The sequence below is a fragment of the Stegodyphus dumicola genome, chromosome X1, assembly GCF_044657685.1.
Source record: "Stegodyphus dumicola isolate Sdum_Otavi_A_Nest chromosome X1, ASM4465768v1".
Lineage (NCBI taxonomy): Eukaryota > Metazoa > Arthropoda > Arachnida > Araneae > Eresidae > Stegodyphus > Stegodyphus dumicola.
The window spans coordinates 102,805,250-102,825,410 of NC_140780.1; the positions used below are offsets into that span (position 1 = coordinate 102,805,250).

The following is a 20,161-nucleotide window of genomic DNA, read 5'->3' on the forward strand; positions in this document are numbered from 1 at the left end:
GTTGATTGTAACATTAAGAGAAGTATTACGAATGCATATTTATTAGCAAATTATGCAGTGTTAAGAAAGTATTCACGCTTACTATTATTTATGTCGGTGCCACGTAATGCATTGCCGAAATTAAAACGACCAAATTCTGACAACTAGTATCTTTTATCACGCTGCTACTAAGAACAGAATTATGTTTGTAATATATATATATGTATATGTATATATATTGGATTTCAGAAGTAGAGAAAAGATTCAAGACTACTCGCAGCAGACGTTTTGCATTTAGGCTGCTCAGGGTTTAATTTATAAAATTAAAAGGGTCGGAGTCCTCAGGGAGATTTTCTGAAATGATGAGAAAAGAATAAATAAAATAACATAAAATAAATGTATGAATAATAATTTAAGCTAAATGAGTGATGACTACACAAATAAGAAATTAAAATAAATTAATTATAGAATTCAAATGAAAAAGGAAAAACAAACAGAGGTGAGAATATTAGCGACAGCAAGGCTTGATATCGGGGATGAAGGAAAAATAAGCATTTTAATTCATATCCTTTGTGGTAAGATAAAATTATATTTTTATTTTGGCTTCTAATCCATTTTGATGTTTCTTAACCAGACGGGAATAAATCACAAACATTCCACTTCCTAAAGGGATCACATTTATACATGGAGTGATTCTTCCTCAGCAGTGCAAAGTCTCCCGAATATTTTTGTCTCTCCAAGAGGTATGAGACATCATGTCGCATGAATAACATAATTTTCTGCTAAATTTATAACGCATTTATACAAGAACCCCCAAAGGTCATCTCATTTGGAACTTCAGGGTGATGAAGCCGGAATTACAATATTTCTCTCAAAGTCTCAGAAGTATAGAAGTTCGGATGCAGTAGGTTCGTACTAGAATTGCTTCGTAATTACATCAACGTAAAATATGAAACTAGTATTTGCACTTTCAGTGCCATTGCTCTCCAGATTTTAGCGAATGTGAGAAAGTTAATGCATATAAGTGGCAGGTAATAAAACATACACATATATAACATGTCTATAAAATTCGTTATCGACCTGTAGTTTTGCTACCGTTGGCCGCAGACATACACTTCCAATTACAAAAATGCGTAAATGACGTAAATAATATTGTTTTGAGATTTTTTAATTTAAAGACGTCGGTTTTGTAAAAATTACGAAATCTAACTTTTAATTTGTTCCTCCAATACCTATACTTATGTCTAGGAAAATTTTATAATCGTTATAAAAATAAAGCTCAAAACGTGTGATTCCCGTAACACAAAAGTTGACAGAGATATTTAATTTCAAAATTTGCAGTTTTTAACGTTATTTTCAATTTAATAAATTAGAATAATTCAAGGTTGATTTTTCCGTTCAATGCCAATCAAAGAAATAATTTTTTTTATTTATGAATATCCTTAATTTATAATTTTCTTATATGTTATACCGAACGAATTTTCATACAAGCAAGGTTACAGTTTTCGAAGTCTAAAAATACGTTGTTAAAATTTTTATGAAGTCGTTTTACTTTAAAATCATAATCTGGTATTCGTATAAAAATTCATTAAACCATAGGTATTTTTCATGTTTAATTAACACAAATCATATTATGCGTTGGCTACGTGCCAATGTTTTCTAGAACACGAGTTCTGTACGATTCTGTGAATAAGATCTCCATTTTGAACAAAATTATATTGATAGATATTTTTCATAAAAAAATCTGCATAACTATTTTCATCACGTAATCTGTTAACATCAGAAACCTTTTCCTAGATGCTATTTTATTTTTAGTTACGTACATATGGAAATGTTTCGCTCTTTCAGTTGTGTACGGCTCCTAAATATGATTAAATTATCAAATATCTTGATTCGTTTTTGTCGGACGGTTTGGTTTGGTTTTGTTGATTATGGCAAAGCATATAGGATTATCTGCTTAAGGCGAGGGATGCCTTTGTGGAGGACTTTCTAAGTTTATCGGACAGAAGTTCAAACTTTTTGTGTTCAAAACATTATGAATATTTTTTTTTTTTTTTTTTTGTAACGAGTATAAATTTTTTTTTAAATATAAGTATGAGGACTAGAGGGAGGGACCTGTAAAGCGTTATATTTCGGAATTTTTACAAAATTATTTCTTAAAATTTAAAGATACCCAAATATGAATCTTTGTCAATTAAAAAAATGTTTAACTGGAAATGTTATGCATATGATCAATGGTTGTGAAAATAAAGGCCGAGTAAGGACTTTTGGGGGCACGGGAGGACTTTCCATAAGAAAATGACTTCTTTTTACATTTCGCATAAGGAAAACCTGTAAAATCTTATGCAGATAGACCATTCAGCTGCCAGAAAAAGAAATCAGGGAGAACCAACAATTTTCTGTGGAATTAGGTACTCACTGGTAGACCTGTTTTCAAAAATGAAAAGATATTCATAACTTAACGTTTTCCCCTATTATATATATATTATATCCCTAATATACTTTTATACTGAAGTATGAACATCAAGCAAGCGTTTTTCATTTTAATGCAGTTTAGAAAGACATAATTGTTCACGTTTTCTAAACTTCGAATTTGAGCATCAATTCAAACATTTTGTTCTCTTTTCATTAAATTAGGATTGCTTACATATGCGAATTGTAACAAGAAAAGATCTACTTAGTTTTTGCATTTGGAAGAAAACAACTAAACTCTTCGCTAAACCTGTTTGCTTAGGGTTTTTTTTAATCCTTCTCGATTTACAATGTGTTTTTCGCAGATGCTGCCTTTCTAAAACCAGTACAAATCAGAACAGTTGTTTTCCACATTTTACACACTAAATAAAAATAGATTGCTAAACGCATGCGCCAAATTTGTTTACATCTTCTCATTATAAATCATTGAAAATAAAATATCAATTAAAGAGAAAGCTACAAAAATAATTTACCCAACAATTATTTTAAAACTTTAAATGCACGTCTGAGTCACTAGTCTTATGTTCTTATTTAGCATTCAAAATTTTTCTGTTTCTATCTTATATTTTCTCATCTGTTAAATTCTCTTAAAAGCTAACGGATGACGATATCGTAACTTGTTTATTTTGAAAACCAGCCAGTAATTTTTGTTTAACAGGAAAGGGTACCTCGGGGCGGAATTTTTAAGGAAAACTGGTTTTTATTTTTGTTAAACGTAGGTATTACGTATGAAGACCCCTTACAGCCAGTAAGTTCAGTAGACTAGGATGAAAATGGATCTAGGAATCAGCCAGTAGTAGGCCCGATGGAAGAAATATTTTTGAATCCGAGAACCTACCCAAAGCTCCATTTTTTATAGACCATGAAGGTTTCTTTATTTTACCCGAATACTCGCATTTTTTAAACTAACAATTTTCAAAAGTTAAAACGATCAAAAGTTTTGGAGAGATGTATACTGACTGATAAAGTAATCTTCCTAAATTTATGTTAATTATAGGACATACTAGCTTAAATTTTTGGGGACTTTCCTTTCCTTCTTTATGTTTGCTAAATAATAGTTGAACAACAGAAGAAGAAAGTACAAAAATGTAAACTAACAATATGATTAACGATCGATATCACAAAGCAAGTTTTAGTATGAAGCCTATCATTATAACTTTAAGAGCTAAGTATTTTCAGAAAGATAGAAAGAGAATGTTTGGGATCTCTTTCTCAGTGCTGCTACCGGATATGCAATTATTCTAAAGTATCTTTCTCCCAGTCAAGCTACTAATACAGAATTTCATTCAACTCTATAGTAAAATATATTTTCTGTGTTGAATGCTAAGTTTGGGCTCCTTTACCCGAATGCAAAGAAAATTGATTACTTTCGAAACATGAAGAACTGTAAATCTGAAAAAAAGAAACGAAAGTACTTTTTAAAAAATTATGCAACCATGCAATTAAATCATATTTCAATTGACGAAATTACTTCAAGAATGACAGTTTTCCACTGGCCTTACTTTTAATATAGAAAAGATCATAGGTTTATCGCAACAGTTTTTTTTATTCCTTTTAAACTTAAATTACACAAACATGAACCGAGTCTTTTGAAATGTGGATTTCGGTATTTTTCGCTGAGTGAATGATTTAAATAAATGTGATTCTAAAACAACCTTTCACGAAAAGCAATTCATTATGTGTGAAAATATATTCATCATTACAAGTCCGTTAGATCAAATATTTAAGCAGAAATAAAAAAGAGAATAGTCATTAAAATTGCATGCTTTATTCGTGGCTACAGCTTCTAAATAATCAGTCGTATTGGCGCCATCTGCTCTTCCAGTTAAATGTCATTGGCGACTTTGAGGAAATAAAAGATAGTAACCCTTGGCGAAAAACCTCACTCAGTCTCGCGAAAGACACATCGCTTGGTTCTCCAAAGCCTCCCATGAGCACAGTAGGGTCGACCCCTGGCTGACCAACGATGCCAGGAATTGTTGTTTTCAAGCGGAGGTGGTCGGTTGGATCCGACGACTTTGTTGTTCCTGCAATCATACTACTTATGCTGCATACTTCCTGGTAAGCGACAATTTCTCTTTGCGAGCATTCCTACATACCTCCCCCTTTGTTATTCGTTTTTATTGATTACACTTGTCTCATTTCCTTCCCTCGGTTATGAATTTTTTTTTCAGCGATGCCGATGGAGACTGCTGAACTCTTTCAGGCAGTCAAACTGAAAATGGGTCTCACTTCGAACGGTCGGAACACATTTCGAAGCAAATAACTGAGCATTCACAAAAAAAATAATAGACTCTCTAAAATCACAGAAGCAGAATTAATAAAATCGAAATATTGCAGTCGTGTTCGAGGTACAGGCTTGAAAGAAATAACGAAAAGTTTTGGAGAAAGTTAGATTTTTAGTATTTTAATTAAAAACTTCGGAAAACCTTAAACTCGTTGTTTCAAAGATAAGTAGTTATTTTCAAATGTACGAGTGTCAAAGTCAGCTATTTTTAAAACTCATTAAAATAATAATTTTTAATCGTTATTAAATGTTTAAATATTTCGTCATTTGTGCTCAGCTATAACTTCTGGTAGTATACAATCACATTTCTTTAACATCTGGCGGTATCCAAGCATATGTCTTTAAGTATAAATATCCGCATTATCCTTCCTATATTTCTTTGTTTTGAGAAATGTCCCTAAAATCATTATAGAAATTTTAGCTTTAATATAAATTGCTTATTAAACTTTTGTTAACTTATAAACATATGACAATAAGAGAAAGATGAAAGGCATCTAAATAAAAGTAAAGGTTCTTTTAAAAATGTTTTGAAAAGGATAGAGGATTACGTAGGAAATTTATTTTATACGTAAATATTATTTACGTAATTTTACGTTTTAATACGTAAATATTAAAAATCTGTTTTTCAATATGGTGTGGATATTGCTTGCATTTACTTCCAAATATTTTCTCCTTCTTATCTTTGATAACAATTAATTGTTGTAGCTGATAAAAACGAAATTAAGAGTTCCACTCAGTGTTCAACATTGCTGATAATGTAATACCTAAGGGGCTAGTAGTTTATAAACAGTTTAATTTGATGATCTCCGTTTTTGCCGTTTTGTTTAAAGGCGTTTATACCACTTTGAAATCTGCTGGGCTTTTAAAAACAGCAGGAAACATATCCGTCTATAAAGAAGTGGGCAATACCAAGATTTTTAAACACTTATGAAGCTTCTATTTATCTGCTAAGCTTCAGTCGACTTGTTAGAAAAAAAGTTTAAAAGTCTGTTTGTCTTTCAACAAGAAATAACTTGCTAAAAGTAACCGACAAAAGAACCCCTGCGCGCGCGCACACACACACACACACACACACAAAAAAAAAAAAAAAGAAAAATAGCATTAATGAGAAAAATAAATATTTCCCATAGTTTAACCTGCATACGTTGTACAGAAATCTATTAAAATTAAGTCTTATACAATCTCAAAATGTGTAGTTATGTTACTGCAGATGTTATGTTACATTACTTTGCTAAGGTTATGGTTATTGGAATATGGTAAAGCAATGCAGAGGGAATTTGCCTAAGAGAAGGATGTCTTCGTGGAGGATTTTTCTAATGGAAATTGCCTCGTATTTACATTACACATGGGTAAAACCCCGAAAACCAGCCATATAGCCAGTCCGTTCGCTTGGGATAAAACCCAGTTGAATTCACAGTATTAAGTGTTCTTAACCATTCGGCTACTGGTGCTGTTATTTTGGTAAAGCAAAACACTCGATATTTATCTTCAAGGAAATAGTTCCGCGCTGAACTTTCTAAGGGAAACGGGCTCATATTCATGTTACATAAGGGTAACATAATGTAGGCTTTTAGTTCAATCGTTGGGAACCGAACCTGTTACTGAAAAGGTTTAGACTCAATTTGATTTCTTGGTTACACTCTATATCCAAATATTGACTTATAATATTTACAAATAAAACCTATTTTTGGAGGGAGGGCATATTTGCAGTAAAATGCGATCACAGTTCTTGTAAATTATTGATAAAAATGTATTAAATGACCTAGTCAAATTAGCTTCACACGCTGTAGAAAGAAAAGTTTTTAAAGCGAAATTTGATATAGATTAATCTATATCAAAATTCATTTTTAGTCCAACTAGTAAGAGTTTTACATATTACGTTTATATAATTCGAAACTTAAGCTGTCCAACTGTATTTTAACCATGCGAACAGTGCTGCAAAGTTAAACTTGAGTTAAAGATGAGTAAATTATCAAAGATGAGTAAATTATCAAAAATATGCAAATACACGAAGGAAATAAGATTCATATGAATAATTTAATAAAGATTCTAAGCACATTTTAATGAGCTTTTCTTTATTTTTCGACTTCCATGTTGATAACATTATTTCAGAACAGAATAGTATTTTGCAATATTAAACTTAATCTTATACATTAATTTAATAATAATTTACCTAAATATACATTGTATGAATTCGCAAATTATCCATTTTGGAAACTGCTTTACCTGTGGATTAGTGTTAAATAAATTTATGGCATTGGGAAACTTTAGTAAGTAGCTAAGACTTTTCAGTTTTTTTAGTACACAATGGCATGTGAAACAAAGTGCTGAATTATGGAGGCATACCACTAACATAATATAAAGACAGACCTTTTTGTTCTAAATGCGAGTGGTCCACCAGCAAACGAGCGGTAAAATCATTGAAGACTGGTAGTTCGGTCCGGGGCTCGAATCCCGGCGTACGGTCTGACTGCATGGGCGTTTTCTTGGTTTTCCCCCTGTGTAACGTATATATGAGCCAGTTTCCCTTAGAAGGCCTTCCACAAAGGCATCCCTCCCTTTAGGCAGATATCCCTTGTGTGCTTTGTCGTAATCAAATAAACCAAACCAAACTTTAAATGCGAGTTAGTTGTGTCGAGAAGTTCGGTCTAAACTTACTGCATTCAGGAGCTCAATAAATTTTAATATTCGCACTAATTTTTGATTTTTATGGTTTCTTTTAAAACTTTATTCTTATCCGTTATTATTTCTATTTTGCTGAAATGAGATGAACACAAATATACATATATATATGAATATATCCATTTATTAACTACTTGTCTAATTCTACACACACACACACACACACGCATATATATACATGACACGCATATATACACGCATATATATATATATATATATATATATATATGCGTGTGTGTGTAGAATTAGACAAGTAGTTAATAAATGGATATATTCATATATGGGGTATACATATAAGACAAAATTTTAACTTTTAACTTGAAACAGCCTTTAGAGCCTCTTTTTTACTTTGATCATTTCCCAGATGTCTTAAAAACAGTAATATGCTTTTATTATATTTCATTGAAATGTGTCGTTCTAAAACTAATCTTTGTTATATGATTCTTTTATAACAAACATATAGGGGCATACGTGCTTACACAACGGCAAAATAGAAAATAAAATCTTTCATCCAAATATAATCTAATCGGAACATTTATTAACCGATAGCAATAAAAATATATTACGTCAGTCGGTTATCTAATACCAGCAATATAATCTTAGATATTAGATAAACTGTAAATGAATAAAATAAAGATTTAAATAATTGCATAAATTATAATTTTTAAATCACTCATTTTGCTAATCGGTTGTAATTTGAAACATAAATTAAAGATTTTACGTCACATCGAACTGGACACACCATGGAAAATGCCTGTTTTCCAGGCCACGTGGAAGATAAAATATCTGACGTCTTGATCAATAGCAACACTTATCGGGTCGTGTAGATGATGAAATGAATGGTAACATAATATAAGAGTTACAAATTTTGGGAAGACTATGCTAAAGCCTTTTCTAACCTAAAAGTATGAAGATTAGTTGAATTTGAAATCTTTTCTTACGTAAAATTATAATTGAGAATTTTGTGCTTAGTTATTATTTCATGATGTCCCTAGTCCAGGGGTTCTCAACCGGTGGTACGCAGAAGAAAAATCTATGGTACGCAAGGAAGCATTTTTAACTATTAAATTCAAAAATTAAAACCCCAACATCCTGATTGAGTTTTCTTCTAACAATCGTAAATTTATGCGATCTGAGCTTTGTTCAAGAGGGTGGTGGTAGTAGTACTTTAGTGGTGGTACTACAGGTTTTCAATTTTTGTTTAGATGGTAGTCAAAAGGTTAAGAATCGCTGCCCTAGTCCAATTTCAAATGTTTGTTGGAAACAGAAAATATTCCAGGAATACAAGTTTTTGGAATTTAAATAATTTCAATAACTACTTTTTATTATTATTTTAATTAAAAACGCGCAGGTTTCTAAAATTTAGTGTTGACGACTTTTTTTATTTACTTCACGCTATTTTCGCTCCTTTTCGACCTTTTCCATGATTTTGCAGAACATCGTTTAAAATCTGCTTTGGGTATGCTATTACCGTACACAGAGTTTTAGCTTTGCAAATTTTAGTTTGTTAGCAGTATCCAAAAGGAACTGAGTTCTCTAGAGGTCTAATGTCTATATTTATTAATTCGTTGCATGTCCAGCATCCAAGACTTGATAAAAAGACTTAACTATTTCTTATTTAATGCCAATGCAGTTCCTCTTCCCGCTTAAACTTGATATTTTGTTATTACTTTAAATGGGTATTCATTTGATAATCATAGATAAGAAGCTATATTTTAAACAGCAGCATGTCTCTATTTTAATATAGGAACCTTTCAATCGGGTCAAGTTAATGGACTGCCATTTTCCTTCACGTATTTATTCAGTCAGGTTTCCTTTGGTTTTATGACATTTTTCTTTTTGTTTCTACATTTATTAAGTGTTCCTGGACTTTTATGAAACTTAACATGTTTTTCATATTTCATTAGTCTTAAGATTGATGATATCACTGCCGATGATCCGATGATAAAGAAAATGACGTAGCGCCTTCAGAACTTCCTTTGCTTGGTTTGGGTGAGACGCTGTAATATGTGTACACAGCTCGTTTTCTCGAAAAGCTGTGTAAAAATAGAAACTTTCGATGGAATACTAAGAGCAAACCTAATGACGCGCTTTGTTTTTAGCGGTTAGTAAAATGGTCCATTGACAGCTGTGCCGAGTGTTAATGAAAATAATTTAAAATCTATGTTTTCATGAAAAAACTTGCATTGTTCTCAAACTTATGAGCTAAATGCATCATAGTAGTATCAACTGCTTAGCTAGAGTTTTTGAAAAGCTTTGTTTTCGAATTTGTTTCAATTTTACTGTAGTATTTAAGAACTTCCGAATATACAATTTTGAGCTTCTAATTTTCTTTTTACTTAATATTATTCATTTTTAATTCTTTTTTTAAAAATTTAGTATTGACGATATGTGACTATATTTATTTAGTTATATTATTGAGTTTACAAAGGGCTAATTTCATTATTGAACAACACCCAAACTTATTTTATTTGCTTATCATTTATTCATTTTGTTTCCAATTTAAAATTATTTTTATGCGGTAATTTATTAATTCTTCGGAGCTGTTATATAACCTAATAAATATTTATTATTTCAAGTATAGTATATTTGTCGTAAATATGTATTTTATTGCTTGTATGTAAAGTATGTCATATGTTATTCTAACTATTCGGTTTAAGAAGGAAACATAAAATGCAACTGTGCTGTTGTCAGAATTTAAATCAGGGATTTTATCTTGTTAGTGAGATGTGCTAACAACTTACACCAGAAAATTACATATGGCAGAACGCGGCAATCTTTGTATTCCTTCCGCCACTTAAAAAACAACTGGGGAGGGGCTGAAGACTAGTCGAACTACTTCAAGTGGCGAAGAGTTATCATCTACCCTATTTTAGTTCGGGTGCCACTTAGATCCGTCGATTTTAATTCTGAGAATCTCAGCAAAAGGTTTTGCCCATTATCTTCAGTTTTGTGAATCGGTTTGTGATCGAAAGCAGTCAGTACAACGCAGTGCAGCGCAACGTGTCTTGGTAGAGAAAAGTTCACATTTTTTAACGTCTCCTAGCTGTATTTCATTAAAGATTATGAATGAAGCTCAAAGCCCAATAATACTCACTTCCCCAGCAAATAAGAAGAAAACTGAAAGATACACCTTTGGGACCAATTTTGTAGCCTAGCCAAGACATAGACATTTGTGAATGTAATGTTTTTGAAGAATGAAAGCATTTAGAAGTTTTCGTTTCGAAATTCTTTCCGAGCGTTTGGTGGTAAGGGGAAGGGGGTACGAGACACGTTCCATCCACAGCAATGCTCTTGGTCAGAACCGGAATGGCAGTTGCATGTTCTTTGCCTTTATTCAATAACGCAATTACCATGAAAAATGTTTCACGCTTTTTAAGTTTATTTCAGACTTCATCTTTATATCTAATACCATTTTTTTTTTCAAAATCATTTGCTCATATACGCATGAATATATATATAAAACTGACGTGAGTAAATACTATCAGTGAACTTGCGAACGGTGCCGCTGTTTGCATGCGTCTGCTTGTGATGCAAGACTTGCACTTTCCTTTCCGCCTGCCTTTTTGTGTACAGCATGACACACGCCCCTTAAAAATTAGATGACTAAATACTACTCTGAGACTAAACTGTCTCAGAGTTTTATGCCTGTTTAAGCATACAAAACTATTCGTCATCCTCATTCATACCTTTTAATAGGTTCAACCAAATTTTATTTTTAATTAAAAATAATCTAATCTAATGATAATTAATCACCATTTATAAAATGGTGATTTATCTAATGATAATTAATCATCATTTATAAAAATGGTCAATAATTAAAATTAACAATGACAGTTCTTAATTATTAAGTGTCTTTCATACTATTAATACTTAATGCAAAGTTGTTCTTATAACAAATATGAATGTAAGTTAGTAACGCATTATTTTTTTTTCCTCTCTTTACTTTACCGATATGAGACTTTGCTATTTTTATTTTGCGAGTTAGCACTTTTCGAGGATGTAAATACCTGTATACTGACAATTATTCTCGGTTTCATTTCCCCTTACTTAAACGGATTGACTATGTAATTTTTGTGGTTTTCTTCACGTGCAACGTGGATATGAGGCAATTTCATGTAGAAAGTCCTCTAACAAAGCATATCACCAAAGCCAGCTAACCTGCAAACAATTTACCGTAATATGCAATCTACATCTCTAAATCCAAAAGTTTATTTCTTTGCTTGCTTTGTTTAGATGCAAGATTTTCTGATTACTTTCTCAAATTCATTTCCTGCTGTTGTTGATGCTTATGCTCACTTGTCTGACGAAGTCAGCCCGAGCCCACGAAATTAGTCGTGGCAAGGAGCCCTAGATTACGCCTATCGTTGGCAACAGCCTTGAGCACCATTCAGGTGACAGTGCGATTTAACTCAGTCCGCCCCCCCCAATTTTGATGGAGAGAATCCCGGAGGGAACGGGTCCGAGGGTTTCCAACCCCTCTCCCCTTCCATCAAACCACACGAGAGGACTTTCGACTCGCCGCAACTTTAGAGTGCCGCCATGCCGAACCGACACTATACATTTACAAACATCCATGCCTTCTCCGGGATTTGAACCCGAGCCCTTCGGCACGGCAGTCAGCGACGCTAACCGCTATACCAGCTGGGCGGCCAAATTCATTTTCTATGCCTTTTATATGGAAAACTGCTTGATGCGAGACACGAAATCTCTTAAGTAATTGTAACAGTTTTAGAAAGCTCTTCTTTTCTTTAAATGCCTATATTGGTGGCTCAAAAATGGCTTCAGTGATGAAAAAAAAAATTAAGGTAACAAATATTTTTTTACAGTTAAATTTAAGACCTTTTATGGCAGAAGATTTAAGATTTAACAAGTTCAAGAAAGCTACCAATTCGTTATACATCTCTAGAATTTTGATCTCTGTGATTATAAGATTACCGACTTCTATTCAAAAGCATGTACAGTATTTTAAAATGCTGTTTGTAGAATATTTGTAGTTAACAAGTTTAGCATTGGAATAAAATTAAATTAGTCATTAGTCCTTTCAGTTGGTAAGATGTCCAAATTGTGTATAGTAAAGACAGTGTAAATCTTGTGAGGCAAAATACATTTTTGAGTCTTAAATTTAACCTCAGTATCTCAATTGCCTTTCGCCCCCTTAACTATGATTCCCAATCTTTCGCATATGAGCCACATTAAAAGTAAATTAAGGTTTGGTTAGATAAAGACGTTGTTTCAGAAATACCCTAGTTTTCATAACTAAAGAACGACTAGAAAAATCATGGTAAACTAACAAATTATTCAGAGAAAATTTCAGAAGCTTATAAAGTATTTCTCCCATCTTCTTGGCATGCCTTCGTGGTGTGGTGGTCTGCACGCTGGGCGCGTATTCCAGAGGTCCGCGGTTCGATTCCAGGCGAAGGCGTTGCTAATTTTTCAATCTCTTGCCTGCTTCCAAAAATACTTAATGTCTCTACAAGCTAAATACTAATCTTAAACTGATATAAAGTAGTTTGTACAAGAAATGTTGTCAAGCAAAAAACTAGTTTGTAATGGAACTTGTATCCAAATGAAGAGTGACAAAACAATGGGTACGGTACTTTCATATGGAATGCAGTCATCTGTTACAACAATGCAGTTTCAGTGAAAATGTTGTATATTGGTTATGATGATATTGCTAATGAGCAGGGATAATTTTTTCTCTAAAGCAGGTATCAGCTCTTTACAAGCATCGCTGACAGCCTGGGTAAATAAGTGTTTCTCCTTAAATATTCAAACATACTCTGCGATTAAGATATTACGATTATACTCTGCGAGTAAGATAAGATATTAAGATTATACTCTACGATTAAGATTAATACTCTGCGATATTTTGTTATATAGGTTTGGGTGAGAATGTTGCACAGACATTCTCACCTATGTAACCACAATAAAGAAGATATACTTTTGAAGGTATTGTTCTACTTGTCAATGTCAGTGTGCCTGAGAGGTACCGTCTTACAATGTGATATTTTTCCTGTAGTAATGCAGGTTAAAGTTATTCACACAGATCCAAGACAGTTTCGATGCTTCCGAGTTCTGGAATTTCTATTTATTAGAAAATATCCACTTGAAGGAACGTCACCCCATACATACTTCTTTGCCGCAGTGATCTCTTCGAAATATGTTATTGCGGTGATATTGAAATTACGATTCTCTCAATATGCAATCACAACACTCAATAATAATCTGTAGCCCATTCATGGGAATAATATGGACCTCCAGCCTATTCTGGGTTTAGTTCAAGTCACATGATGCTCTTCCTTGTTACATGAGGTGATGTAAATTTAAAATACTGATCATCTACAGTAGAGACATTTATCACAAACCTTCTACGTTCAAGAAAAGCTATCGTAGCATTCTCTGCAGCGGCTAGGATAATGGATTGGATTGGATTGGATTATTTAATTATGGCAAGCACACGAGAGCTATCTGCCTAAAGCGAGGGATGTCTTCGTGGAGGACTTTCTAAGGGAAACTGGCTCGTATACACGTTACACATGGGGAAAAATACGAAAACGCCCATGCAGCCAGCCCGTTCGCGGGATTCGAACCTCGGACCGAACTACCAGTGTTCAGCGTCTTTACCGCTCGGCCGCAGGTGGGCACGGCTAGGATAATGAATCGTAGTGGAGCCCGGGTATACGTTCTGCTACTCCGTCTTAAAGTTAATTTGATATATCGATCTTGTGCATGTGTCTCAACTGTATGTCTTCCTTGACTGAATCTTTTCAAATCTATGCTTAGAAACTGATTCGACAACATGTGAATACCAGAAAGGTTCATACTGAGTTAACAAGTCGCATTTAAATAACTGTTTCATGCCTCGAGCTGGTCCATAATAGCTCGTTTGGCAGATGATTTTTCAATGTATTTCTTAAAAAGGTTTATTTTTAATAGTTTATTTATAATTTGCCATGAAAAATAACGCACTCTGAAATACCTATTTTTATTCAACTATTCAATTACATAAATTCATGCAACGTAAAATAATTTTGATTCAATACACTTATTAAGTATACCGTTACTTCCTATATTACCAAATTTGGAGAATATTTTACGAATTTTGGGCACGTTATTTCACATTTTATGGCTGTTGCTTCCTTAATTCTAATCATTGTCGTATTTATAAAAATATTTTGAGAATTCACTAGTAAACGTTACGTGATTATGGAAGACTTTTGCTTGAGCTAATAGTCGAAGGCATGTAAAGAAATATCTGTATGAGTGGAATTAATTTCAGAAGTATGACAAAATAGGGAACAGAATTCCAAAAACCAGATTTTGTCTGATTTTAACTAAAAATTTCGTATTTATCTAGTCAATAAAATATTGAGATTTTGGGCAACTTATTTGTTAAGTTTTCGTGAAAACTTCGAAAAATTCTTATTAGAATATTTACTAAAATGCTATGATAGAATTTAGGAGAGAAAAACATCGCTTTAAATCATATTAAATTTCTCTTTTTAAATATTTATGAGGCGACAAGAGACCAATGAAAATATGCCGCTGCAGACATTTGCTTACTTTGCTGATTCCCACAGCCAGTTCTGGCAACGAATGGAAAGTTTACCTTTAGGAGGGTATAACTAACTGTAAAGTTTATTTTTCATTAACCGTTCTGTGTTGGTGCCGAAGGGCTAATTCGATAAAGCATCTGAAATATGACAGCGATTAATTTGGTTTGTTAAAACAAACAAAGGATCGCGTTTTCTGAGCTATCGGAAGTCGACACTAATCGATACGTTCGTTTCTGCTTTAGATTCTGAAAAGTAAACAGAGTTTGAAGCGCAAATTAATTTCTATTGATGTTTAATTAATTTTCAGGTAAATTTAAAATATAAAAATACATACAAAATACCAATAATATGAAATAAAGCTCAATCATTTGTCATTAAGATGTACTTTAAAAATAATAAATTTTTGATTCCAATATTTAGGACTTCAGTATGATGAAACTAATTTAAAATAGAAAAATACTTGCTTTCTTTCATTTTAAAAGGGTGTAATGTGAAAAGGTACTTTTTTGGCCCGAGTGCAAATTGATACGAAAGTGTAATTCTTAATATTTTCATATAATCCAAGAATTCATTACATATACCATTTATTTTATGGCCTTATTACAAAAAGGATTACGATTATCTAGATAATGGCAGAACACGTGAGGGCTATCTGCCTACGAGGGAGAATGTCATTCTTGGGGAAAGTTTTAAGGAAAACTGGCTCGTATTTATGTTACACACAAGGAAACCACTAAAGCTCTCATGCAGTCAGCCCGTTTGCTGGGATTTGAATTAACATCGAACTAGTAGCACCGTTTCTCTTGGCCGCTGGTGGGCATATTTCTAATAGGCATAAGACACTTATAAATAAGCAAACGCAACTGCTCTAAGAGCACATTTCATGCATATTAAACCTCTGACCATGGGTACAAAATTCATAAAAGCGTGGAAAAATCCCACATTTTCTTCCTGCAAAACTGATTGCAGTTAAAATCTCAGTATCTGCGAACGCGATAAGAACGTTATCTATACATACTCAGGATAAAAGTTTAACTCGTTATTCATGGATCTGGCATTTGGAGGGCTGCGCAGCAAAACTCTGACTGCATACTCAGATGATTAATTAAATAAAATTACAATTCGAGTGCTACACATCAAAGCATTAGTTAAATGATTCGAGCGCTATTACATCTTGGCACACAAACAAAAATAAAAGTACAGGTCGAATATTAGATTTTAAAGTCTCCAAATGCCTAAATAAATTTTGAACTCGATCTTAAATTTAGGGAAAAATGTGCATATTTTTAGTGCTGAGTCCGTTATCATTAGTGATGAAGTAACACTCAGTCAGTTTTTTTAGTGTATCTCTTCATAACTTCTATCTAATTTAAACTATTGCATGAATAAAAAAAAGTGTTAATCATGTATAAACATGTTAAAAGTCTCTTTGAAATCGTCTTGCAGTTTTAGGAATCTTACTATGATACGTATCGTGCAGAATTTTAAAGTTTTATTTTTCGGGGTACATCCTAATTTACAAATAAAATATCAAGTAAAAATTTTAGAAAGTAAAAAATTCTTTTCTAAGATTATTGTCGACAATTTAGTTATCACAGAAGTGACGCCCGTTTAATTGGAATGTGAAACTTAAAACTGTAAAACCAATATAATATTTAAAACTAGGCAAAGCAGCGCCTCACTGATAACATATGCTATAAATTCTCCAAGAATTAAAGTCAGAGATGGAGTCTAAGAATCATACAACGAATTTCAGTTATTAAATGAGAAAGAAAATTACTGAAAGTTGAAATTCTGGAGAATTCGTGCAATTTTGTTGTTGGTACGAGGACGAAATGGAATAATGTCAATGTTTTAATGTTGTTTGTAACAACGGGATATCTTCTTTGATGCGAAGAAGGAAAGCCTTTAGAGATTTTATCAATGACCACGAGAGAAAAATTCTCTGTCAATAGCAAACGATTTCAAAGACTGAGTTCAGGAGAAAGCAAAGATTCTGAAAAACAACCTTTGAGTGTGCGATAGCTAAAAGAGTAAAAAGAAACCATTTTAGGATGATTTAAGAGGTGCCTAAACCATTCTAAAGTGCTTATGGTAACTGGAGTGCTGAAATCAAGCTTATTACGGAAAATTAGAATATATATAGGAAAGGAATGGAATTGTTAAATTCAGCTTCAGAGAGAACTGAATGGCTAGATGAATCGAAGTTATAGCAGATAAAATCTTGATTAAATCTTCTTTATTATTATCAATAAGCCCGAATGTGTCATCTATATTACGAACTCAGATACGAAAAGATAGTTTTGGGAAATTAACAGGATTTGAAAGTAATATCTTCAATTTAAGCTTTCTCAAAATTATAATTTTTCTTACTGGTGCGCATAATGTCTATGAAAACATCGGTTCGAATTTCAAGAGATTTTGAATAATTACTTAAATCCTATGTGAGTATAAAACAACCAACTATTGTTCTTCTCGAATAAAGATTTTAGAAATTATCTTTAATTTTATGTTAAAAAATGATAAAATTTGGAGTTTCCGAGATACAGATTTTTTTTTTCAGAACATATAATTCGATTATTTTTGAAGTAGATCATCCTAATTATACATTATCTTCCTAATTTAAAACGAAAGGCTAAAAATAGTGATTTGTTTATCTGCAATGTTGTGCGCAGTCGCAGTACATATTACAATTTCATGCCGAAAATGATGAAAAATGAGTTTTATTTTTAGTTTCTTTAAATATTTTAATAGCTGGTACATAAAGCGAGAGAGAAAATACACTGCCCTCCAAAAGTTAAGGAAGAAAATATTTTTCAAAGCTCACCATTACAAAAATGTCAGTAACGTTTAAATTCACAGTTCATATGCATGACAGTAACGAAGTTCAAGAAAATATATGCAAAAACAATAGCTTCCACTTTTATTTTATAGAAATGAACACTTATATAAGAGTTAGAAAAAAAATTACAAAAATTGTAATTTTTATTCACAAGTGTTGATCTTCAGTTGTTATTAAAGTTTCGTGGACAATATCCAGGAGAGTCTACCACTGTCTAGAAGTTATTTGCCCGATTTGTTGAGGTGGCAGGTGATCGGATGGATGGAAATGGGGATGTCACAAGCTGATGCTGCTACATGTCTCAATGTCTCTCGTAGTGTGGTCCACCGACTATGGAATCAGTTTGAATGCTAGAATTATGTGTCTAGAAGACATGCTCCAGGCAGACCTAGAGTTAGAACACCTGCGGGAGACCATTATTTAGCTCTTTACTGTGCGTCAGCTCATGGCAAATCATTTAGTGGCAACAGGAACAAGAATCTCAGCTATTACAGTGAGAAGACGCCTGCACAATACAGGTCTGTATGCAAGACGACCAGCAGTTTATGTTCCCTTGACCCGAGGACACAGAGGTGCCCGTTTATGTTGGTCAGTCAACAATGTTATTATAGACCAGTCAACAATGCGAGTCTGTTCTCTTCACAGACAAGTCCAGGTTCACATTGGAGAGTGCTTCAGGTCGTCAGCTAATTTGGAGGGAACTATGCACCAGATACAACCAATACCATACTCTGGAAAGACACAGTTACAGAGGTGGTGGAATAATGGTTTGGGCTGGGATCTCTTTCGGTTGTCACACTGACCTGCATGTGTTTCATGGAGGAACTTTAACCAGTGCGAGGGATCGAGACGAGATCCTTGATCAATATGTCTGCCCATATGTCGCTGCTATTGGTCCTGGATTTCTTCTGATGGATGACAATGTACGACAGCACCGAGCTCGGGTTGCTGAAGAATATCTTGAGGGTTACGGTATGGAGCGGATAGAATGACCAGCTCAATTCTCAGACCTGAATCCAATAGAGCATCTTCGGGACTACATTGGGAGACAGGTTGCTGCTTTAAGTCCTCCTCCAAGGCCGTTAGATGAGCTTGAACGAGGACTACTCCGTGTCTGGTCTTTGCTTCCCATTTCACTAACCGACAACTTAATTGACAGCATGGAACGTCGTTGCCGCCAATGTATTGCAGTTAGGGGCGGTATCCTTCAGGTGTTACATCTAAGCTAATCTATCGAGTTATTACTACTTGTACTAGATTAGTTAATCTAGTAGTGATAATCTCTTCTACACACAAACAGGCACAAACATTCACTTTAAATCAAGCTTATTTTACCTCACCACTCTTGAAGGTTAAAATAAAATATTACAAAATAAAGCTAAGGCAGACAGTCAACGTTAATCTAAACTCTCATATGGTTGCGAGCTATTCCTCTAACTTTATTATTACACTGTTTTCCACTCTAATCTACTCTGGAATGAGCGAGTCGTGAAGAAACGAGGCAAGAGGAAAAATGTTAATTAAATTCAGCTTGGTTAGTTGGAGTCAAAAGTTATGGAAACTTGGTTTACTGGGCTCAAAAGTTATGAAATATTTCGTTAAACTGACAGAAATTAGTGTAGTGAACCAGTAGAAACAGCACAAAAAGAATTAACGAAAGAGGATTTCAGGTGCTTATCGGATGCTCTAACAATATCAGGAGACATTTGAAGAACATTCTCTATATTCCTGACTTTCTTCACCAATAGACGTAGGTGTCTTTATAGAGGAACTCTAAAGCTGACTTACGATAAATACTACACGAGTCAGTGGTATTTACATTGAATCACAATTAGAAATCCAATACTTGATTCAGTTGCTGATTTATTAATCCTCTTTTGCATAGAAATTATAATGCATATTTTGAAGATTCTAATGCATATTTAAAGCATTTTTGAGCACATCTGCATGCATATTTCATGGTTTGTTTCTGCATGCAAATCTGGGAAGTAATCGTAATAAATAGACGGAAAACGTCTGTTACTATTAAATTTCTGTTTTATAATAATCTTAGAATCTGAATATTGCTCTTCGTAATATTCTGCAGACTACGTTTTTGCGTATTTATTTAGTAGAAACGTTTAATATAAATAAAAATGTCAGAAAATTTTTTGGAGGGGGAATAAAATTCTTCACGAAAGGCAGACATCAAAGACAGTGTTAATTATGATTATAAATCTTAATGTTCATTGATGCAGATAGATATATACGGCTGATAGAATAAAACCAATGGGCAGTGATACTTCGATATAAGTTCAAATTGCTACGAACGAGTTCACTGCATGGGTATTTTCATGGTTT

At 33.2% G+C, this 20,161-nt stretch overlaps 1 protein-coding gene across 2 annotated transcripts in view; it reads left to right on the top strand.

Moving 5' to 3' along the window:
- The first annotated feature begins 4,351 nt into the window (after nucleotides 1–4,351).
- Nucleotides 4,352–20,161, top strand: part of inaE (inactivation no afterpotential E) — a 295,275-nt gene continuing 279,465 nt past the window's right edge. For both annotated transcript variants that reach the window (XM_085808531.1, XM_085808532.1), the window contains exon 1: nucleotides 4,352–4,512. In XM_085808531.1, coding sequence (XP_085664657.1) covers nucleotides 4,418–4,512 — 95 coding nt within the window. In that variant the 5' untranslated portion in view covers nucleotides 4,352–4,417. The remainder of the gene's footprint in view (nucleotides 4,513–20,161) is intronic.